The 24,486-nt window shown below is 30.4% G+C and overlaps 3 protein-coding genes across 4 annotated transcripts; 1 reads left to right on the top strand and 2 right to left on the bottom strand.

Moving 5' to 3' along the window:
* Positions 1-1,791: 1,791 nt before the first annotated feature.
* Positions 1,792-8,736, bottom strand: LOC103827538 (zinc finger protein SHOOT GRAVITROPISM 5). The gene is made up of 3 exons (XM_009103037.3): positions 4,211-8,736; positions 3,397-3,799; positions 1,792-2,723 (listed from the first exon to the last, which is right to left on the bottom strand). Exons 1-3 carry the CDS (start codon positions 4,389-4,391, stop codon positions 1,973-1,975), a joined length of 1,335 nt encoding a protein of 444 aa, XP_009101285.1. The 5' UTR covers positions 4,392-8,736; the 3' UTR covers positions 1,792-1,972.
* A 7,192-nt stretch (positions 8,737-15,928) lies between these two features.
* Positions 15,929-18,861, top strand: LOC103827540. Its single transcript, XM_009103039.3, has 3 exons — positions 15,929-17,968; positions 18,087-18,245; positions 18,331-18,861. Exons 1-3 carry the CDS (start codon positions 17,819-17,821, stop codon positions 18,580-18,582), a joined length of 561 nt encoding a protein of 186 aa, XP_009101287.2. The 5' UTR covers positions 15,929-17,818; the 3' UTR covers positions 18,583-18,861.
* Positions 18,862-19,447: 586 nt separating this feature from the next.
* Positions 19,448-23,236, bottom strand: LOC103827541 (65-kDa microtubule-associated protein 6). Of its 2 annotated transcripts, none has more exons than XM_009103042.3 (12): positions 22,835-23,236; positions 22,177-22,380; positions 21,821-22,090; positions 21,531-21,746; positions 21,290-21,445; positions 21,043-21,202; positions 20,813-20,964; positions 20,644-20,731; positions 20,484-20,557; positions 20,334-20,408; positions 19,879-20,254; positions 19,448-19,801 (listed from the first exon to the last, which is right to left on the bottom strand). In XM_009103042.3, exons 1-11 carry the CDS (start codon positions 22,910-22,912, stop codon positions 19,901-19,903), a joined length of 1,827 nt encoding a protein of 608 aa, XP_009101290.1. In that variant the 5' UTR covers positions 22,913-23,236; the 3' UTR covers positions 19,448-19,801; positions 19,879-19,900. The 2 variants fall into 2 exon arrangements, with proteins under 2 accessions (XP_009101290.1, XP_009101289.1); XM_009103041.3 differs by having other exon boundaries at positions 19,448-19,796; positions 22,835-23,234.
* Positions 23,237-24,486: the final 1,250 nt, after the last annotated feature.

Genomic DNA, 24,486 nt, shown 5'->3' on the forward strand with positions numbered 1-24,486 from the left:
CTCTAAAATAGTTTGAGAGAGGCAAAGATGAGTGATGCCTATTAAATTAATATAAAATAGTACACAAAAAACATAATTATTTATATAAAATTAAATTGATACCAGTACAAACTTATTGGAAAGCTAACATCAAACAATTAAAAAAACAAATTATAATCGAATCTAAACAACACTCAAAATTATTTCAGTAAAATAGTGAATGTATTTATATTGTACTATGACAAACTCTAAAATAGTTCGTATTATAGATTGTTTCCTTGATTTCAATTTTTCATATAACAAATTTCATTTTCAAAATTTACAGATCAATAATCCCCGCGTAACGCGGCCAAGAACCTAGTATACATAATAGTCTGAATATTGAGAAACTCCTGAGTATAATCCTACAAAATCTGTTGTGGATTATTTTTTTTAGTATTTTTCGTGTGTTATATGAACACTATACTTATATGTATATGTACATATGCTGGTTTCGTTCCAAAAAAGTATATAAACTGTTTTATTTCTTTTTTTCTTATTTTAGAAAAAAGAACTGAAATGGATTTAGGAAGATATGTGGAAATAAATGACTATGGGAGTGACTGGTTTTCCAGCTACCACCCGCAAACGCAGTTTTTGCGGTTGGTAGAGGTTGTCGGCGGTTTGCAACAATCATTCAAATCATTTTAAATCGCTTTAAACCGCTTTAAACCGCTCTGAATCTCATAAATTCAAAAGCTGGCTCCAGCTAGCGTTTGCGGCTGCGGGCGGTTGCGGGAGAGTAAAATTTTTATCTTTTTTTTTAAAACAATATATATATAAAAGTAAAAATATTTAATAAAAAATTTAAAATTGAAATTATGAAAATATTAAAATATATCTATTATATTTTAATTAATATTATAAAATTTTATAATAAAAATAATTTCAATAAATTTTCAAAAATTAAAATTATAACTTTCTAAATATAAATTTTATATTTATTATAATTTTCTGATTTTTGATATTTTTATAATTATACTAAATGTAAATATTGTTAATTTATTATTTGACTGTTACCGCATTTGGTAGTTAACCAGTAATAAGTCACCCACAAACGCACCAATTTTTAACCGCAGTACCAGTCGTACAAATCTCTTAAAACCGGTAGAAACCGCAACCGCCCGCATCCACAAACTCTCGCAACCGCAACCGCAACCGCAATCGCTGCGTTTGAACCAGTCAGACCCTATATTTATAAGAAAATGAGTAGATAGAAAATTTGCTAAAATTTGTAATAACAACAAGCGAAAAAAGTTCGGACTGTTTTATCATATGAATTAGATCAACACTTTTTGTCCGAATCTAACGAATGATGAAACGATGTTTGTTTATGCACCTCGTTATAAGTGTAACGGTCACGGACCAAAACGACATCATAATAGTACTTTACCATCATTCAGTCTCAGTATATATAAACTCATGCCAAGCAATTATATAGCTTACCCATTTTGTATTTAATTTAAGTGAATTCCTTTTCCAAACCTAACAATTAATTATTGCCTACATGTAGGTTTTATTAGCCTGTTACATTGATTGCTTCCATCAGTAAAATGTTTGAACAAGCTCAGTTTAAGCTTCACGAAAAATATTGTGGACATACAAGCACAAATAACTCTCTTTTTTTTGTTCAAAGCACAAATAACTCTATATACACGAAAGTTATAGATTTGACCAAGTTCTTATATGTGGGCGTAGCCACGTAGGCTAAAAACCACGTAATTAATACAAATTGCCAGTGTAAACGTTCTAAAATGGTAAATGATAAAGTGATACTGCAAATGGTTCTATGAGCATGGAATTTTATTTTTCAGCGATTACAATGATTAACCATCACATAAAATATAGTAATAAAAGAGGAAAACTAGGAAACCCACGTAATTTAATAAACAAAATTATCAGATATAATGTTTAATTTTTCGTAGTTTCTATATATTAAAACCCTTATCAAACTCTATGATCCCTCTCCGTCAGTATTCGCTGACGACATGTAACTCACCACAAGAGATGTCTCTTCCGTCGCTTGAAACTGTCCTTTACAAGTTTGACAAGTAACTTGCATAAGCGTTGAGCTTATCTTCTTCATAGATTGTTCCTTTAAAAGCTTAGCTCTCTTAAGCTCAGTTTGTGCTTGTTGCCTTATCTTCTTCGCATTCGCAAACTCATTTTCCGCTATCTCTCGCTGTCTCTTCGCTTCTCTTTTAGCTTCCTCCGCGTACGCTTTCTCCTTCATGATCTCTTCACTCGCCATTAGTTCTTTTATGCGATCAAAGTTGTTGTAATGATGATAGGATGATGATGATGGAGCAATGGAGAGGTTTAAGTTTGTGGTATCATGATTATGATGATGATGATGATGATGAAGAGATGGTTCTTTAACTTTGTGTTGTTGGTTTTCTTGATTAGGGTTTAGATTTGGCGTCGATGGAAGAAGCTGAAGTTCAAGGTTGAGATTTGATGAATTGGTGAGAAGTAAAGGCGTTAAAGATGAGCTTCTGATATGAATTGGACGTCCTTCTAGAGGTAGAGGAGTCGCAACTGTAACCGCACCACCGTAATTCGTTTCGCTAGATGGAGTGCTTGCAGTTGAGGCGGTTCTAGAGGAGCAGGCGGTGACAATGACGGCGGTTTGTGGCGGTGGCGGCGGTTCATGGTGAACATTCCGTACGGAACAGTTATCTTGATGTTCAATAAAACTCTCCACCCTAAAATAAAAGAAAAGAAACTTATTAAATGACTTCATATGATATTAGGGTTGTGAACTGTCAAAGTGATTATATATTGGTAAACTTATAATTTAATAATGAGTTTCCCTGTTTAGGCTTATGAGATAACTTAGACTCGTAATAAATACTATATTAACACGAGTTTGAGTCCACTAGAAAGCCTAAAAGTGTGTAATTTCTATAGAGATGGGGGGGGGTCAATGTCATTAACCTAATTAATTATAAGTTTCTTTTTTCTGGTCAATAAATAATTAAATTTCTTTTCATGTCATAAACCAAACAAAACAGTCAAATAGAAATCTTAAGAGACTGATGCATATATATCAATACACACAGTTAGTAAAATTCCTGAGGGATGGTCAAATCAAACAAAACTATTTGGTCCACAAATATCAAACTTGGTTCCGGGTCGCTAGAGCAATTTTATAATGTACGACATATAATTTTATTTTGTCCAAAAAAAGATACTTAATTTTATCAAATCCAGTTTCTTGTATATTAAGCAATTTTTTTTTATCAAATTCGTCCAAAAGTTGGCATCTTTCATGAATAATTGTATAATATCAATAACTGATAAAAACGGTCCAAAATTCAAATTGGAATATTTTCTGATTAAAAATCGAATTATAGTGAGAAGAACAAGAAGTTTTACCTGGAGAAGACACGACCACAGTCACAAGAATGGCCTCTAGTGCCACAAGTTTTGAGATGAGCTTTGTAATCTGATTGAACAGCATAACCTTTAGAGCATTTCTCACAAACCCATTGCTTATGGTTGCTGTGTTTTCGTCTGAAATGTTTTTTTATTCCGACAAGATCTCCAAGAGCATGACAAGGATCATGGTGAAGACAACTGGGTTCAGGGCAAACATAGACTCGTTTCTTCACCTCTATGTTGTTGTCTCTCTTCAGAAGCTTCCATGGAACCTTGTGACGTCTTCGATGCATCTGGAGATTTTGATCTCTTTGAAACCCTTGGTTACAGATCTCACATATGTATCTATCTGATTCAAGAAGAGTTCTTGGTGATAGTGACACAACTTCTGCATCTGGATCTGAAGAAAAGAAACAAAACCTATTAAAAATGTAAAACTCATGTTTTAATTTCGAGTAACATTAATACTTTGAGATTTTTTTTTAAGTTTAAATTAAGGGGTTTAAGAGCCCATTAATACCCCCCATAAATTTGCAATTGGTAATATGAAACATAATGAAACTTTAAAATAAAACCCATCACAAAACATATCTTTGATGAAACAAAAACTTTTAATGTGGTTTAACTTAAATTCTAACATATCAAAAGAATGTATTTAGTTGAACATTAACAAAATGTGTGTTTGGTGGAGTTTAAGAGAAAACCAGGTAAAAGTACCAATGATGCCCATGAGTTGAATTTGGACATAAAGAAATAAATTCAGAAAAGATTGAAACTTAAAACTAAATTTATAGTGGGACTTCATTATTACCTGGTGTTCCTGCAGGTCTTCTTTTCCTCTTTTGAATGGATGTCTTTGTGGTGGTGACCCCATTTTCTGAAGAAGAGAGTAAAGGATCAGAAGAAGAAAAAACCACACAACGTGTGTTAGCAGTGTTCTTCTTGGAAGCAGCATCATCCAACATCACCACTGCTCCTTGATCTGTTTTCATCAGTCGCTTCTTTTCTTTCTCTCTTTCTTTTTGACTTTATTGTATTTGGATTGTAGAGATTGATTTGATGAAACAAGACCCAGAGACAAAAACAAAAATAAGAATAAGAAGAGATTTTGAAGATAGTGGGAGGTTCAGCTTTTACAAGTTAGAGTAAGGAGTAATAAAGAGAGAGGAAGAGATAGGGGAGAAAAGTTCTCTTAAGCTTTCTGCATCAAAAGCTTTTCAAAACTTTTTCTTAGACACTTCAAAGTTCGCTTATGTTAAATATTATGATGAAAGCTTTTCTTGGGTCTCTCTCTTTCTCCCTCTAGTTCACTCTTATCTATTTCGAATCATTAACCTTTCTCTCTCATACACTTGAGAGTTTGGAGCAAGTTAGGGGGGCATTGATGCCTATATTGCCTCTGCTTATAAAGCTCATTGCACTGTTCCATCACTACATACACTGTTGGAGAGAGATAGAGAGAGGGATGTGTAAATTAGGATTTACATTTGGATTTTTATTTTTGTTATTTTGTATTTATATTTAAGACTTTGTTTCTTAGAGTATGTTGCATATAATGATTTTTGGCTTGGACCCATATCTTGTCTGTTTGATGAATTTGTCTGATTCCTTGAACCTTCATTAATTATTTTTAATCATTGTAAAAACATTGTAAATATATCGTTGTTGTCACGATTTACCTGACGTATGAAAGAAACAATTTAAATAAATATATTGTTTTCATTAGCATACTATAATTTTATATGGAATTTATATTTCCATTAATGGTAGACTCAGTAACTAAGCGGCTATCCATTCCTATACAAATTTGTATCAAATGTAGGATTACCAAATATAGTGCAGGTTATATATATATATCAGTAGTCTTTCTTAATTTTTATTTGCAAATAATGGGAAATATTTTATATTGATATATATGGCGCTCACTTTATAGATGAAACAACTAAATAACTAGGTTAACATAATTAGTTTTTAAAAAAGGTTAATTAACATATTTATAACATATAGCCTGATTAGTTTTTTGACTGTCACTCTCAAGTCCTTTAAATAGTGTGATTATACATCACTTATACATCTTTGCGTTCCATCGTTGTTAAAGCCAGAGGCGTACTTACTATTGTTTGAAAAAGGCTTCTGCCTTAGGCCCCCGAGAAATGTGTAATTTTTAGGGTTTCTAATTTCATAAAATTATTCTATAGAGCTAAATATATAGATTTAGGTAGATTTTTACCTGATTCTGAAATTTGACTTTTGTTTTTGATGAATTATTTTATTCTAATCAATTTCAATATGTGTTAAAAATGCAAAAAAATTAATTGAAGAACTGACAGGATCTAACTCACAGTTATGATTTTCATTTTTCCTTTGTTATTTACTATAATCCAATTTTTTCCTTACCAAAAATTAGTTGTTTGTATTTTTATTTATACAGTATGATAGTTTGATGAAAGAGTTCATAGAAAAAATAAATGATATGTTTTAACATACATATTTTTTATCTATCATCATTTTTTAAACGACAAAATGTTGTATATTTTATCTACCATTATTTTTATTCAATATTTTGTTAGTATCACTTTTATTTTTATTATTTTATCATTTGTATTTAAATGATTGTTTTCTCTTTCTAAAATACCAAATTATTACTTTAATTTTCTCTAAAAATAGCAGTTTTCTACTTATAATTTTAACCTTTACTTTTATATTACAAATTTAAAATGGTTTCTATCACAATTAAAATTTATATTTTCTAATACGTATTACAAAAAAAATATTTTTAAAATTTGCCTTGAGCCCCCAAAATTTGTCGCACGGCCCTGGTTAAAGCAGCCCAATAAGATCTAAACAATTTTAGAAATTTTGGCATTGTTAACTATATTGAAATGATATGTCATCACTTTTCAAAGGTTGGTCCACAACGAAATGACTACATGTTAAGATTCTTTTCAAATTACACTTGGAAACAAAGGAGAGGGAAAAGGTATATGGTTCTTGTGAATAATACAAGGATAATTGTATAATTGAATCAAAAACCAAACTCTATAACTTTCAATTATTTAGACAAAACTATTATTTTTTATTCGGCTTATATATTGGATGTACTCTGCCCATACAGTTAAGGGAAGAATAGAAAGAGTTTTTCTTTAAAAATGGAGTAGTATATAGTAAAAGACAGTCGCTCGATAAATCTAAATACATGCATAGCATAATAATTGAAGCCAAGAACAAATATGAAAGTAAATTAATTTATTAGTATATACTATCAATATAAACTCTACTGGATCTCAAAGAAAATAATTTTAAAATAAATTATTCGAACTTGCACGTGACATTACGTCTTACTCACGTGACCTTTTTCTCCACCCTCCATTGTCGTTTCCTTTTAGGCTTTTGCCTTTCTTCTTTTAGTCATTTCCTTAAGAGGTAGGTTTTATTAACAGATCTAAAAATGAGGGGGAAATTTATTTTACAACGAAACAGTATGAAATTATATATGAATTTTAGTGCTAAAACTCATTTAAAAGATGTAAAATTTTATCGTATTATGATCTATGATGATACATATTATTTTGACAAAAAAAACTAATTTGACATATTACAGATGAAGGGATTTTAACATATTCCCAGACAATTGTTTAAAGCGGTTTTAGATTGAATTTCTAATTAACATCTTTTAACTTAGACTATAGAGTATTTCATTAAAAAAATTGTTTTTACAAATGAGAGTTCTGAAAAAACAATATACAATACGTGTTATTATAGACGTATTTATTTGAGATCGGTTTTGGTGACTAAATTTTATTAATCTAGGAAAAATTATATTATAGCAAATAAAATACTTTACGTAAGTATTTCAATACTTTTATAAGGCCTGCATAGATGTAGAAAGAAAATTAGGGTGACATTTGATCCAAAAGTAAAAATTTATATAGAAGATTAAAAGTTGAAATTTACATAGAATTAAAAAAAAAAAGTTATAACTCTTTCCAGGACTGTCTCCTTATATGTTCAAATTTCCTACTAGAAGATACATATGATGTGTTAAAAGTTAAAACGTCTGTTGTTCGAAAATCATCCATTTTTCATATTGGGACAATGTTAATCTGAATGCTCCCGTTACATATGCTAAAAGACAGTCTCCCTCTTTGAATTGGCTTTCGGATATTGACGTATATAAGCTTAGAACCTTAGCATATAGATACTGAGTTTATAATATAAAACTAATTGAATAACCATATAATAAACTGAAAAGAAGATGAGAATACTGAATATGAATATGAAATTTGAGTTGGAAAGAGAGATCAAGTCACATGCTCCAAATTTACAAAGCAAAGAAATGCCATCATCTCCCCCAACTCCTCTCTTTGATTCTCTTTATCTTTTCTTCTTATATTCATTTATGTATACATATAATTATTTTATTTATATGGAAAAAGAACATTCCCAAATCATCATTAGTCATTTTATTCGGATATTTTGGTCTCATGGCTTCATCCTCACGTTTTTAAGAAACTATTTTTGAGAAAAAGAGCGGCCACAAAATACAAGATCTACAATATAAACGAATTTATGTATATATTAAATTGGTTACATAATATTTAAAACAAAATTTAATTAGGTTAAATAAATTTCCAATGAGCAAAAAGCTTTGTTAACATGTGACTTGTTGCAGAAAAAAACATGTGATTATTTATTAGAGGGAAAGAGTTTTGGGCCATATGTCAATCCACCGAACGTATTTTCGAATTAAGGTTATGATGGAATGAATGTTTGGGCCTTCATGTGATAAAATGGTACGTATATGAGCCTGTTCAATTTGTAAATAAGAAATCTCGGATGCATGATTAATAGGAGGTTCTTAAGTATCGGAATATAAGAAACTATCTCTTAAACGGTTTGCACTAAACATTATCATTTTGCATAAAAAATATTGTAGATTTAAGATTGTGATTTAGAAATTAGGAACAAGGGTTTTTGTTGATTATGGACATTCTTTTAGATTATTTGATCAATAGACATTCTTTTTAAATTTTTTTTTTTAAAACTGCTATTTTGTAAAAATTATCATTTTTTTCTAAAAAATATTATAGATTTGAGATTGTAATTTAGAAATTAGGATAACAAGAGTTTTTGTTGATTTATGGATATTCTTTTAGATTATCTTATCAATAGGCATTCTTTTTAAAAAATTTTTTTAAAAAATGGCTATTTTGGAAAAGTTATCATTTTTGCTTAAAAAATATTGTAGAGTTGGGATTGTAATTTAGAAATTAGGATAGCAAGAGTTTTTGTTGATGTATGGACATTTTTTTGATTATTTGATCAATAGACATTCTTTTAAATTTTTTTTTTAAAACTGCTATTTTGGAAAAGTTATCATTTTTCCTAAAACAATATTGTAGATTTGGGATTGTAATTTATAAATTAGGACAACAAGAGTTTTTTTGATATATGAACATTTTTTAAGAATTTTAGGTTATATTTTTTAAATAAATTTTCTAAAAACTTCTATTTTAGGAAAGTTATCATTTTTGTAGAGAATATTGTAGATTTGAAATTTTGATTCCGAAATTGGGATAACAAGAGTTTTTTTATTTATGGATGGGTATATTTTGAGAAATTTTGATCAATAGGTGGCTTTTTAAAAATAAACTTTCTAAAAACTTTTATTTAAGAAAATTTATAATTTTGTAGAGAAATATTGTAGATTTTGGATTGTAATTTAGAAATTAGGATAATAAGAGTTTTGACTGATAGATGACATTTTTTTAGATTATTAGATCAATAGGTTTAATTTTTAAATAAATTTTCTAAAACTGATATTTTTGGAAAGTTATCATTTTTCTAGAGAAATATTATATCTTTGGGATTGTAATTTATAAATTAGGATAACAAGAGTTTTTGTTGATATATAGACATTTTTTAAGATTACTTGATCAATAGGCATTGTTTTAAAAAAAATTAAAAACCTCATATTTTGGGATAGTTATCGTTTTTGCGTAAAAAATATTGTAGATTTGCGAATGTAATTTTGAAATTAGGATAACCATAGTTTTTGTTGATAGATGTGCATTTTTGTAAGATTTTTTTTTATCATTAGGTTATATTCTTTAAATAAATTTTCTAAAAAATTATACTTTAGGAAATTTATCATTTTTGTAGAAAAATATTGTAGATTTGAAATTTTAATTCAGAAATTGGAAATTGGGATAATAAGAGTTTTTGTTTATGGATGGGCATATTTTTAGAATTTTTGATCAATAGGTGGCTTTTTAAAAATAAACTTTCTAAAAACTATTATTTTAGGAAATTTATAATTTTGTAGATAAATATTGTAGATTTTGTATTTTAATTTAGAAATTAGGATAACAAGAGCTTTGGTTGATAGATGACATTTTTTTAGATTATTAGATCAATAGGTTTAATTTTAAATAAATTTTCTAAAATTGCTATTTCGGGAAAGTTGTTATTTTTGTAAAGAAAGATTATATCTTTGGGATTGTAATTTATAAATTAAGATAACAAAATTTTTTGTTTATATATGGCATTTTTAAGATTATTTGATCAATATGCATTCTTTTTTAAAAACGAATTTAAAAAAAACTGCTATTTTGGGAAAGTTATCGTTTATGCATAAAAAATATTGTAGATTTGAGAATGTAATTTTGAAATTAGGATAACAAGAGTTTTTGTTGATAGATGTGTATTTTTTAAGAATTTTTTTATAATTAGGTTATATTTTTTAAATAAATTTTCTAAAAACTTCTATTTTAGGAAATTTATCATTTTTGTTGAGAAATATTGTAGATTTGAGATTTGATTCAGAAATTGGGATAACAAGAGTTTTTTTTATGGATGGGCATATTTTTAGAATTTTTGATCAATAGGTGGCTTTTCAAAAATAAACTTTCTAAAAACTATCATTTTAGGAAAATTATAATTTTGTAGAGAAGTAATGTAGATTTTGGATTGTAATTTAGAAATTAGGATAACAAGAGTTTTTGTTGATAGATGACATTCTTTTAGTTTATTTAATCAATAGGTTCAATTTTTAAATAAATGTTCTAAAACTTCTATTTTGGGAAAGTTATCATTTTTGTAGAAAAAGATTATAGATTTGGGATTGTAATTTAAAAATTAGGATAACAAGAGTGTTTGTTGATATATGGACATTTTTTTTGATTATTTGATCAATATGTTCAATTTTTAAATAAAATTTTCTAAAACTGCTATTTTGGGAAAATTATCATTTTTGTAAAGAAAGATTATTGATTTGGAATTGTAATTTAGAAATTTGGATAACAAGAGTGTTTGTTGATATATGGACATTCTCTTTGATTATTTGATCTACAGGTTCTATTTTTAAATAAAAATATCTAAAACTGCTATTTTGGGAAAATTATCAATTTTGTAAAGAAAGATTATAGATTTAGGATTGTAATTTACAAATTAGGATTACAAGAGTTTTTGTTGATATATAGACATTCTTTTAGATTATCTGATCAATAGACATTCTTTTTAAATTTTTTTTTAAAAAACTGCTATTTTGAGAAAGTTATCGTTTTTGCATAAAAAATATTGTAGTTTTGGGATTGTAATTTAGAAATTAGGATAACAAGAGTTTTTGTTGATATATGGACATTTTTTTATTATTTGATGAATAGACATTCTTTTTAAATATTTTTTTTTTAAAACTGCTATTTTGGGAAAGTTATCATTTTTCCTAAAAAATATTATAGATTTGTGATTATAATTTAGGAATTAGGATAACAAGAGTTTTTTTGGATATATGGACATTTTTTAAGAATTTTTTTATCATTAGGTTATATTTTTAAAAATAAATTTTCAAAAAACTTCTAGTGTAGGAAAGTTATCATTTTTCTAGAGAAATATTGTAGATTTGAAATTTTGATTCAGAAATTGGGATAACAAGAGTTTTTTTTTTTATGGATGGGCATATTTTTAGAATTTTTGATCAATAGGTGGCTTTTAAAAAATAAACTTTCTAAAAAATATTATTGTAGGAAATTTATAATTTTGTAGAGAAATAATGTATATTTTTGAATTTAATTTAGAAATTAGGAAAACAAGAGTTTTTGGTTATATATGACATTATTTTAGTTTATTTAGTCAATAGGTTCAATTTTTAAATAAATTTTCTAAAACTGCTATTTTGGAAAAGTTATCATTTTTGTAGAAAGAGATTATACATTTGAGATTGTAATTTTGAAATTAGGATCACAAGAGTTTTTGTTGATAGATGTGCATTTACTAAGAATTTTTTATCATTTGGTTATATTTTAAAAATAAATTTTCGAAAAACTTCTAATTTAGGAAATTTTTCATTTTGGTAGAGAAATATTGTAGCTTTGAAATTTTGATTCAGAAATTTGGATAACAAGAGCTTTTTTTATGGATGGGCATATTTTTAGAATTTTTGATCACTAGGTGGCTTTTTAAAAATAAACTTTCTAAGAACTATTATTTTAGGAAATTTATAATTTTGTAGAGAAATATTGTAGATTTTGGATAGTAATTTAGAAATTATAAAAACAAGAGTTTTTGTTGATATATGACATTATTTTAGTTTATTTACTCAATAGGTTCAATTTTTAAATAATTTTTTAAAAACTGCTATTTTGGGAAAGTTAGCATTTTTGTTGAAAAAGATTACAGATTTGAGATTGTAATTTAGAAATTAGGATAACAAGAGTTTTTGTTGATATATGGGCATTCTTTCAGATTATTTGATTAATAGGCATTCTTTTTAAATAATTTTTTTAAAAACTTCTATTTTGCGAAAGTTATCATTTTTGCATAGAAATACTCTAGAATTGAGATTGCAATTTGGATATTAGGATAACAATAGTGTTTGTTGATAGATGGGCGTTTTTTAAGAATTTTTTATCATTAGGTTATATTTTTTAGATAAACTTTCTAAAAACTTACATTTTAGGAAAGTTATCATTTCTGTAGAGAAATATTATAGATTTGAAATTTTGATTCAGAAATTGAGATAACAAGATTTGTTTATGGATGAGCATATTTTTAAAATTTTTGATCAATAGGTGGCTTTTTAAAAATAAACTTTCTAAAAATTATTATTTTAGGTAATTTATAATTTCGTAGAGAAATATTTTAAATTTTGAATAACATTCTTTTAGGTTATTTGATCAATAGTTTTAATTTTTAAATAATTTTTTTAAAACTGCTATTTTGGGAAAGTTGTCATTTTTGTAAAAAAAAGATTATAGATTTGAGATTGTAATTTAGAAATTAGGATAGCAAGAGTTTTTGTTGATATATGTACATTCTTTTAGATTATTTGATGAATAGGTTCAATTTTTAAATAAAATTTTCGAAAACCGATATTTTGGGAAAGTTATCATTTTTGTGAAGAAAGATTATAGATTTGGGATTGTAATTTATAAATTAGGATAACAAGAGTTTTTGTTGATATATGTACATTCTTTTAGATTATTTGATCAATATGCATTCTTTTTCAAAAAAAAATTTAAAAAACTGATATTTTGGAAAAATTATCATTTTTGCATAGAAATATTGTAGATTTGAAATTTTGATTCAAAAATTGAAATAACAAGAGTGTTTTTTATGGATGGGCATATTTTAAGAATGTTAGATTTGACATTAATTAATTGATAAATTATATAATTTTAAATAAAATAATTTTCTTCTTTGATATAATAAAACTTTGTAACTTAATAATGTACATCAAAAACATAACATTAATTTATATCTAATATTCTTATTATTGGAGAAAAATCTGCGTTTTCGAAGCATAAAACCAAATATGTTTACGAGAGTTATGTTACGTTTAACTCTTGTGCAAAAAGCAAAACAGACGATATGTTTAACTGTCGTAACGACTTGACAAGTGATCATATATTAACTAACGTTCTAAGAGCATCTTCAACCCCACTCTATTTTTTACTTTAAAATAGAGTTTAAAGTAAAAAAAGCTCCAATGGTACTCTATTTATCACTATATAATAGAGTAAAAATAGGTTTACTCTAATTATAGAGTAATTTATTTTTTTTTTGTTCATCACTCTATTTTCTACTCTATTTTAGAGTGCCATTGGAGCAAATTCAAACTCTATTATAGAATTACTTTATTTTAGAGTAAAAAATAGAATAAGCTATTGGAGATGGTCTAAGATTCAAAACAGTAATTAATTATTAGGATCGCAGGATTTGTTCGCGCGCGCACTCGTGTAGTCTCTCTTTCTCAAACTTGAGTCGACTTCTGAACTGGGCGATAAACTTTTCAGCTTTAGAATCTATGTAGCTGTCCCCGGACTCTTCAGAGCTAAGACTGGCATTGCTAGCCATCCTAACGTATTTGCTTTTACATGGTCTCATTTTGAACGGCGGAGGGGGAGGCGGCAGCGAAGAAAAAGAAGAACGGGGAGATGACTGTAAAGAAGACCATGAAAGCGACAAAGATGAACGTCGATACGTAAAAGAAGAAGGCGGAGACGACGGTGGAGATAGCAAAGAAGAAGGAGGAGACAATGGCGTATACGAAGGCTGCTCGAAAGCCATATACGATGATTGAAATAGCAGATCTTCTGCCTCAGTCGTTGAGTACTCTTTGTTGCTCTTGGAGAAGATGTAGCGGACAAAAGCGGCTAAACAGAGAAGAATAGCGAGCACGTTCCATCGTTTGTCGACAAAAATGAGCCAACCAATGTGCATGACACGGAGAGTGAAGGGAAAGACGAAGTGGATGGTGGAAACTGAACAAAACGCAACATAATACAAGAGTATAGCGTAGAAAACAATGTAGCGGCCAAGATAGGTGGGTTTGGAGTACGCACCTTCTGCCATATTCTCTCCTCTTTTTTTTCTTTAGATCTTCAAGAAAGTGACACCAAGAAAAGAAAAAAGCGTGATCGTCTCTCTTATCTCTATGGACGTTAAATTACTTGAGAAAGATGGAGCTTGATTTCTCCGTTCTTAGAACAACCTACTATATAATAGTACTATAGTATAATATAAAGAGGAAGGAGGGAGGAAGAAGGCTAATAACTAATAATTATTAAAGAATGACTTACATTATTGTTTATGTAACCATAAACCCACCGTACAACCTACACTTTCACTTGGGTCCCCCACAAACGCTCTATGTCCACGGCCAATCCACGGTTTTTTTCCACAGATCATCGACGACCCTCGGATGAGGAGATGTCACACGTCATCAAATGAAATCTGTAACGTATCAACTGAATAACGTCTCGCTCCACGTCACCAGTTCGGTTAAATGTTTTATACTATTAGAATCCTTTGAATCAGAAAAGTTAGGTTAAGGATAATGTAGGCCTTTTACAGTAGGAGTTAAGCCTGGGCGTTCGGGTATCCGTTCGGGTCGGGTGCTTCGGATTTTCGGGTTTTTGGATAGAGAGGTACATAACCCATTCGGGTTATTTTATATTTCAGATCGGGTTTGGGTTTTTAAGGTTATTTCGGATATAACCGAATTTTGTAACAAATAATAAAAAAATTCTATGTATCCTTGATTTAACCATGTGAGACCATAAGCAATACTATTGAAATTAAAAGATTGAACAACTTAATATAAGATTTATGATCTTTCTGATTTGTTATTACGTTTAGGAACACGAACATGTATTCTTTTTCTTCGTGTAATTTCTATTTGTATTATCTTGTATAAAAAATGGTAAAAACCCATCTATTCATAAATCAAAATCAAAGAGACATCAAAATCAAACAGAAATCAAACATGGATAATCATGAATGTTTGAGCTCATGCCTGTATAAAGAGCAAAGAGAAAACAAATCGCAAAACCTACTTGTAATCAAACATAAATCAAAATCGCAAAGTATAGTGATTCATACGTGTAATCGGTCATAAAATGAGTTTGAGTATGTACTGAACATATACGCTGAAGAAGGAGAAGACGGGAAAATGAATGGAATGAAAGATGTAAATTTAGGATTAGTAATTTATATATATATATATATATTCGGGTACTTCAGTAATTAGTTAGGGTATCGGATATAACCAATCGGGTATGGGTATCTAGACTGAATGAATCTAAAACTCGTTCGGTTTGTTTTTTAATTTCGGTTCGGTTTTCAGTTCGCGGTTTTTGGATCGGTTCGGATTTCGGTTAATATGTCCACGCCTAGTAGGAGTCTTCTGTGATAAACAGATTTGTCACTAGTTCATTAAAACCTTCATTTTTCTTATATATATTGAATTCGTCCTTTTTCTTCTTATTACTTGTTCATTTATTTTTGAAAAATTTTCTATGTAAGCTATTTTTAATTTATTTTCACAAAAAGTCTCAAAGAAAAAATGACAAAAAAATTTCATTAAAGGGTAAATATACATTTATACTTCTAAAAAAACTAATTTAGATTTAGGGTTTAGAGATAAAGAATGGAGTTTAAAATTTTAAAAATATTTGAAAAAAAATATTTTTCAATTTGAAAAAAATATTAATTTTATTATTATTATTCTTATTATTATTATTTATTTATATTTGTATATTTATAAATCAAGAGATAAAATAGTCTTTTGTCTCTTTAATGAAACATCTTTGGTTGTTTTCCTCTTTAAAAAAAAAATTTGTGATAGAAACTTAAAAATTATTTGAGAGAATTGTTCATTATTTTCAAATAATATAATTCATCTAAGTACAAATGAGGGAACTCTACGGAAATACAATAAAGCTAAGGATAAAGGATTTACATAAGCTAAAAGTTGCCTACGTTATTTGGAACTAACTCCTGTATTTTCTAATTTACTGGTATGTACCTTTTCATTTTGTTCTCTAGATGTCACCAGTTCATAGAACTAGTTTTTATGTTAATCACTCGTTTAATCTAAATGAGTGTTGCCCAAAAATATAATAGTAACTATTTAATGCATTTTATGAAATCTTGCATTGTCAGCAATTCGCCCACTATGCTTTAGGCCCATTTCCTGAGAACTGGACAACCGGTAAAAACATATCAAAGGACAAATTGTCACTTCACATATCAGCAATGGATTGCGGTCTCTATCCAAACTTGAGTTCACTCACAGGCACAAAAATCTCTACAGGCTTCATATTTTAAAAGTATTTATAATTAATCCTAGAAACCAATTAAAATACACATTAACCATAATTCAATCACTCAACTATTTGATGATGTCGACTTGATAGTAGGCGATGACCATGGCCGGTACTGAAATCTACAAACTCTATACAATATCTTTTTACATACGTATTTGTATTATCATTAATAATAAGTGAAATAATAATACCAATTTTATTTCTAATAGCAGTTCTATTATTTCGAATAGCTATAAATTTTTCTGTAGATATTAATATGAACCTCACTGTTATTATGCTCGTAGTTATTCAAATAAAACGTGTCCTTACCGTATATCAATAACTGTCGTATGTGGATGTCCAAAAAAGAAGTTGCCTATTTGATTAAATCAAAATCACTATAAGTTAGCATATTTCTCTACCAGTTTTTCTATTATAACTATAAGGCTGATTAGCGCGCTAATAATTTAAGTATGTATATATCGTCATTTGCATAGACTGGAGTTGTGTATTTTTGGTAAGATTGCTTTTCTATGTCCATACAGAAAACGGCTTGTTGAGTAAAGTAAAGTGGTCGACCTCATGCTTTCCCCATAACGGCCGGCTTTATTTATTTTCTGTGAAAGCTAGTATATAATTTTAATTTAACAGAATACGAGCGATAGCTTTCTCTACATCACCAATCTTCTTCACACCCTAAAAGGGAAAGAAGAAGAAAAAAGTAAGACATGAAACAAAGCGAAATATTGTTCAGATTTTCAAAGAAAGATGGCATCTCCTTTTTATAAAAGCAGGAAAGCGTATATAATATAGTAGTTCTTTGAATTCATCTTTTTAGACCTTGAAACAAAAAAATAATAGCAGTGATGTAATTTATATAAATACATCAAACTACATTAGTTTTGATGTGCAGAAACATATAAATATTTGTTAAAATACACATTTAACATTAACAGAAAAGTATATACATGATGTTAAATTAACTCTCTGGATACTGTGATTGTTTTTTTTTTGTCAACTGGATATTGTGATTGTTATTTAACAAATATTATCAGTGTGACCTAAATAATTTTATATATACCAGTGGGATTACACTTCATTTTTTAATTTAAATTTGATAATTTCTTTTATACGGTCGGTTTACACATCTCATGTCGTAGTGTTTGGCACCGATTGCTATAAGTAAACCAATCTACAGAAAGTTTTGTTACCCATACACCATTTGAATTACATGAAAATGGGACCTAAAAAGCAAAGAAAAATAGTGAGAGGTTAAGGAATCTTTTCCTGCCTCACATCTTTTTTCACTGTGGGGTTAAAAATCCCTCCTTTTCATGCAAGACCAACTTTTAATTATCTATTTTTACCTCCTCACTTTCTCTTCTTTTGTTTACCCTTTTAAACACACCAACTCTCTCACATTCACAACACTCTTCTCTCTCAACTCCTTCATCTTCACGAAGCTAATGGACTTCCTTCCCCCAGTGAGTTTTTTTCTTTTCTTAAACAAAGCTTTTTTACATCCTTATATATAGACGCAAACCCTACGCTTTCAATTATTTTACGAAATGTTAATTCTCTTGTTTTCTTTGGTTTCGTTAGGTCAAACCAGAAAGTGTGGAGGAGATAGTGTTGATGGAATACGATGAAGAGGACAACCAACTCGAAGCTGAGTTTTGTCCCGTTGAGCATCCTATTGAACCGGAAGAAGAAGATCGTCCGGTTAAATGTCCCGTACCAATCTCATCTGCTCTCATCCACGTAAGTTTTGTCTTTTGAAAGCCCTTACTCTCGAAACTAAACCAAGTTTCTCAGTTGATAGTGAAAATTCATTTTTACTGTGAAGAATTCTACGGAGAAAACCAAACCGGGCTGGGTTAAACACAGAGCCAGCTGCGAAACTCCAGTTTATCCACCTCCACGTCATGTCCGCAACGTAAGAAAGAGACGCAACTCGTTTGTCGAAGGAGACAACAGTTTCTTCACGAGATCTATGTTCTCAACATCAACTCATCATGAGGAAGAAACCACATCTCGAAGATCCACTGCCACAACAATCTACCGAGTTTTTCAACAAGTTCACGAGTTCGAGCCTTAAAAAAAAAATCAACCCTTTGAGTTGTTTTATTTTTTCGCCAGCGATTGCTTTTTAGTTTTTGTTGTGTTTAACGTAGATCGTCGTTACGTAGTACCAAGTTCTCGGTATAAGTGTTATATTATTGTTCGGTGTTAACCGGCCCGGTTAGGTACGGTTCGCGCAGATATAAAAATTTCTATTTTCGTGTATGTAAATGCGGGGCCGAATGTAGAATTTGGGCTTTCCGGGCAACATTTTCAATCAGTATTATACTAATGGCCCATGCTTTATGAAGTCCTCCAATATGGGTTTAATGCGCCATACTTTAGTTTCTGTCAGAAAATATATGCTGGTAATTTGAAAAATTCTCTGTTAGTAAGACCAAGAAGAGAGAAGGTGGTGGTGTTATTTGATAAAAGTGTATACATAGAAGTAATAAGAGTCGTTTAAAAAAGTAAATAAGAATAAAAACACAGGACTTGTTTTCAGGAACTTGATCAAATCGGTTTGTGATAATAAAACTGCTCATCTTAGTGCAACCAGTATCTATACGAATCGGTAAATCACAAAACGGTGTAAATTGTTACAATAAAGTATAATTTGTCATGTATATGTCTACAGATAAAAGAGAAAATTTTATATTCTCGATAGTGTACACAAAAGTAAAAAAAAAAAGTTATTCTTGTGTATGTATTAGTGACAATGAGTTTTGCATACAATTATTTTATACAGTATTTCGTGTTTTTGCAAACTCACTATTTTGTTGACATTTTACAATATAGGTAATATTTATTAAGAAAATAAAGAGAAAATTAACAACTCAATTCATTTGCAATTCAACAGATTTGAGATACCCAAAAAATTAAAAAAAGCAATAATTCACTGATTCAGTATGAAAAGCACTACTAAGACCACACAAATAAATAATAAAAAAATTCACATCTCAAAACAAATACGTATATTTTATATACACAAATACGTACACACACACCCACGCACTTTCACACGGCAAAAATAGTATTTTCTCACTGAAAGATTAAAAAGAGTTACAGATACAGTTTTATTTTATTTATACTCGTTGTCTCTCCATATCTCCTAAACAAGTCAAGTCACCTTCCTGTATTCACAAGTCTGCATCTTCATCCACCACTGACTTCTTCTTAACGATAACATCATTATTAAAGATTACTTCACAAATCCTTAACCACATATATCCAACTTCTAAACATCAATCTCTGCATTAACAATAGTTTTTAAAAAAATCACTTCAATAAAAGCATGTTAAAAGCTAAACAAGTTTTGATCTGTTCTACTTACCAGTGCGAAAGGAGAGTCAAAGTCAGCCTTGGAGAGGTGAGTCTGGCTCAGAGCTATAAATCGATGTGTAAGTAGTAGAAGCAGTATCTTCCTTCTGTATGGCCACATAGTTTAATGGAGTGGAAGTGAGTCTCCTAACTTCTTTGAAATACCCGTTTTGGCGATGGTGACCAGAGTAAGATCTTGGTGTCAGAAGAAGGTCAGGAGTTGTTGTCCCTACCGAGCTTCTGCGAGGCGTGGGAGGCATTGAACCGTTCCCATTGCTAATGCTGTAACCATTGGGCTTTCTGAAGCTGCTGCTTCTTCTTGGACTCGGTTTTGATCCGTAAATGGATTCCCTTTGGGTTAGTAAGAGATCCTGCCTCTTCTTTTGGTCCTGCCACAAGGATATATAAAACTTATTTACACTGACAAGCAAATTAGAAAATTCTCAGAGTGTTTTTATAATGACAAACCCGGTATCTTTTCTTTTCCTCTTCTTGTTGTTTCCTTGTCAGTTTGTAGTCTTCTAGTATGTTAACCAACCGAACCTATAGAATGTAATCACAAGAATCAGAGAAAAGACTTTAGCTGTGTAAATGTTCTTTAGAAGAGTGGTAACTTACACCATCATAGAGAAATGACTTCTGCGTTTCCTCTTCCCAAGCTAGCGTTTTCTTGATAAGATTGTCAACCATTGCTGCAGAAAAACAACATACAGAGGAATGAGATAAGGTTCTTTAGTTAATATTATTCATTCCACAAAATGCGAATGGTGGAAAATACCTGGGATCTTATTGATTGTAACCCTTGCTCGTTCTGCACGCTTGAGGTTTACATGTCCACCTCTTCCAGCGCTATACCTGTTCTCATCCTGAAACCAAAGAAAGAATCTTTAAACACACATACGTCAATAAATCTATTTTTCTTTTTGTGCGTTTAAAGCTTCTCATACCAGATTATATTCTTCCAACCAGTTTTCCTCTTCACATGCGGAGAGCCAACGGTCTATTCTGTCCATGATGTCTTTACGGCTCTGTGCTTCGTCTTTAATCTTGTTTATTTGCATTTCGATATTTGCAAGAAGCTCCGAAGGGTCCACTAAACCTGAAAGAAACATGGCTTAGAACAAAAGGAACTGACAAGAGGGTTCAAAACCAAAAGCTCAATCACTTTTTTTTTTACCAGAATCTATTAGTGCACTTGATTTCTCAGCTGAAGTGCTTGTATCAGGTTGAATGTGAGTTAATCTGCAAAGATCCTCTAACTCAGACCTTCGTTTCATCACAAGTTCCTTCATTTTGCTAGCTTTTAGTTTACTCAAACTCTCCACTTCCGCAGACACCTATTGTAAAAGTAAAAACACATAGACCCAGATCAAGAATGTGATTAAATACATGAATGTGGAATAATAGAACAACTTCTACAAAACCTGTTCAACTGTCTCGGTGGAAAGGATGCCTGGCTCAGTGATACTAGATTCAGATGATCTCACAACATAAGTAACTCTGCCAAATTTAGTTCTCTCTTCTTGTGGTGTGTCCATTAGATTCCATAGCTCGAAAAGCGAAGCCACTACATCCTTCAGCTGCACGCACATTTGGAAGTAGGAAACCAATTTATGAAGAATAATAATAATAGTGTAAACAAGTATATTAAAGCAGAAGCCATACCTTTTGAAACCGAGCTCTTCTTTCGGTTTTTAGCTTCTGAATCATGTTGTCTAGTCCTTCAAGTGTGTTATCACTAATGTTTGTAGACTGCTCGTGGTCTGTCCTATGCAAGCTCGGATGAACCTCACAAACCGTCTGACTAAAGTCAACTCCTAGAACACCGCAAAGCGTGTGCACCTCGTTGACATAGCCCAAGACTTTGTTGAGGCGATCAGACTGCATGAAGTCAGGGTTTGTAAGAAACTTTGTTGTTCATTAGGTGTTATGAATATGTGATAAAAGCTGTTCACCTTTTCCTTTTGAAGTGTGCGGAGATGTGTTTGATACTCGTTGAGTTTCCTGAGAGTCAAGTCTTGTTCCTCGAGAGTCAAGGAACTGATCATGCCCTTGTTGAGATGTTCACTGTATCCTGAAATCTCTCCACTGATCTTCTCGATTTGGGCCTTTATGTCAGAAAACTGCTTCATCCTCTCCTCTTTCTGAATCCTCAACTCCTCAACTAGAGGGGTCACAGCTGCAAGCTTTTCTTTCAATGATTTTGAGCTTTTATCCACTTTTATCTGAGTATCAAAACACAAAGTTCAATTGGAATGAGCTTAATATAGTTGGAAGGACAATCAAAACTTATCATGAAGATAGGTGGTACCGGTGAGTTGATGTTTAAGACTCCAAGAGCAGCCATTAGAGAAGCAACTTCAGCTTCCATAGCTGCAACAGACTGATGAAGCCGTGCCTTAGAATTTGCAGCTTCGTCAACTTTTCTTTGATAGATTTGAAGACATTCTTTCTCCAATTCCATCAGCATCTTGTCTTTCTCTGCCTCACTCTCACCAATTTCAACCCATATTTGCTGTTTCAATACATCCAAAAAACTATTTTTTTTAACTAATGAAATTAGCCTCTAAAGAAGACAACTAACATAATTGTTTTTACTACAAACCTTGTCTGAAATTGAAAACATCAACAGTTACATGTAGACCAAAAAAATAGTAAAGAAATTTCAAGAAATTGAGATAAAACCGGGATAGTGACTACAAATTAAAGAAACAAAGAGGCATGTTTAGTCAAAATTCACAGGAACCCTTTGACCTAAAGAAGAAAAAGATGATGAAAAAAAAAAAAAAGACTAGTTCAGTTAAAATTGTCTCTACTGAAAACTCATTATGACCAAAAGATTTATCCTTTACCCCCCTTTTGGAAGTAAAACAAACAGTGACATTATTTTCCATAAACCGTCATCATCAAGAAAATCCAAAATAAAAATAAAAAATTAACAGAAAGGATAAAGAGGAAGAAGAAGGAACCTGAAGCTCTCGGAGAAGATTATTACAAGTAGTGTTTGTTTGGAAAAAGAGGGCATTGGAACTTCCAACTTGCAGCATTTTTTCACCAGATTTTCAGGATCTTGAAGCAACCACAAAAGAGTTTTTTTTTATTTCACAAAAATGGGTGCTCAACTGAAGAAAGAAAAAACAGAACACAACTACTTTGCAGACACAAGAACCAGATCTGAAGCTTTCAAGATGAGAGAAACATTAAAAGCCACTCATTACTTTCCAGAAGAAAGAAAAACCAATTCACAGAAGCAAAGTAGAGAAAGAAAAATAACAATTTGCTGATTTAAGCTCAAAAAGGAGAATGAAGATAGAGAGAAAGAACAGGTAGCAAGTAACAGAGAAGATTTAAAACAAAAAAGAAGAAAACAATAATGACCTTCTTTTTAAATCGAATTTTACATTATTCGACATTATTCATTTATTTATTAATGTTATATTTATAATATACTATTCTCTTTCGCGGCAAAATACGTTAGATTGGCGTAAAGACCGACGACGGGTACGGTGCGGATGAGTGGCGCCAGACGATAAGCGCGTGACCAATTAATTGCGCGTGGAAGATATGCTCCAATTAAAATCGAAGAGTGAGAGTCACGCGAGTTACGTGAAGAGTGAGTTAGAATTTATGTCGTGTAGTGGTGATAGAAGAAGAGTCACTGACATAAGTAGCTGTGTTTTGACGGTGAAGTCTATTCTTTACGATAACATTTTGTTTTATGTTTAAAATATACGATTCTTTACTGAATATGTTTTCTATAATAGTATGATATTTTTACGAATCTGGGGTAGCTAATTCCTTTGGCAAAGTAGGTAGACAAGTTATAATATAATGTACAATTTAATATTCCTTGCATAAAAGCAGCGTTTAAAAATTTGTTTAGACAATATTGGATAGGGTCTACCACTAACTAATTAAGTCAGAGATTTGTTGTCAGTACTATACTGTTATTTAGTTAGGTACCTAATCAATATTCTAAAAAGTTTGAGATATAATGTTTCTAATGTTGCACATTGTATTCGAAATCAAATAGTACATACATACTCTAGATAACTTTTGCTAATTGATCGTAGTAATTATATTTGGGTATCATAAATAGTGTCCGGATAAAAAACGGTTCCGACGGGATGAGGTAGCTCGCTTGGTAAGGATCCTGGGGGCCAATCGTCATGCTCACGGGTTCGACGTCAGGCGGAGGCGAACTGCCCATTCTGTCACCAAATGCGGTACTGGGTGTTAAGGCTGAAGTGGACTGCTACCTAATCAGGCCCAGGGGAATGACCTACGTAAGTGGGGAATCTCTGGATTAACAAAAAAAAAAAATTGTTTCTATCTAGGATACTTTGCATAAACCTTATAATGGCCAAACAATTATAATCAATGTTAAAGAAAAACAACCAAACAATTATCATGCGAAAAATTACTAATTTACTCGCTTTTAAAGAACTAACTAGGTTAAGATCTATGACTTGCATGAAATGAACATTATATATAAATTATGTTAGATATTATACGTTTTTACATAATAAATATATATTGAATAATTAAAAATTCAGTAACTATTACATATATAATTAAATTGGTGCGAACATATAAATTTTATGAATCCAAACAATTTTTT

Source organism: Brassica rapa, chromosome A06, assembly GCF_000309985.2.
Source record: "Brassica rapa cultivar Chiifu-401-42 chromosome A06, CAAS_Brap_v3.01, whole genome shotgun sequence".
Classification (NCBI taxonomy): domain Eukaryota; kingdom Viridiplantae; phylum Streptophyta; class Magnoliopsida; order Brassicales; family Brassicaceae; genus Brassica; species Brassica rapa.

Coding starts and splice junctions, on each gene's coding strand:
- LOC103827541 (XM_009103042.3), bottom strand. CDS start 22,912: ATGCTGCAAGTTGGAAGTTCCAATGCCCTCTTTTTCCAAACAAACACT. Junction 21,446..21,530: donor GAAGAGCTCGGTTTCAAAAG/GTATGGCTTCTG, acceptor ATGTGCGTGCAG/CTGAAGGATGTAGTGGCTTC. Junction 20,965..21,042: donor AAGTGCACTAATAGATTCTG/GTAAAAAAAAAA, acceptor TGTTTCTTTCAG/GTTTAGTGGACCCTTCGGAG.
- LOC103827540 (XM_009103039.3), top strand. CDS start 17,819: ATGCAAGACCAACTTTTAATTATCTATTTTTACCTCCTCACTTTCTCT. Junction 17,969..18,086: donor TAATGGACTTCCTTCCCCCA/GTGAGTTTTTTT, acceptor TGGTTTCGTTAG/GTCAAACCAGAAAGTGTGGA. Junction 18,246..18,330: donor TCTCATCTGCTCTCATCCAC/GTAAGTTTTGTC, acceptor TTTACTGTGAAG/AATTCTACGGAGAAAACCAA.
- LOC103827538 (XM_009103037.3), bottom strand. CDS start 4,391: ATGAAAACAGATCAAGGAGCAGTGGTGATGTTGGATGATGCTGCTTCC. Junction 3,800..4,210: donor AAGACCTGCAGGAACACCAG/GTAATAATGAAG, acceptor TCTTTTCTTCAG/ATCCAGATGCAGAAGTTGTG. Junction 2,724..3,396: donor TGTGGTCGTGTCTTCTCCAG/GTAAAACTTCTT, acceptor CTTTTATTTTAG/GGTGGAGAGTTTTATTGAAC.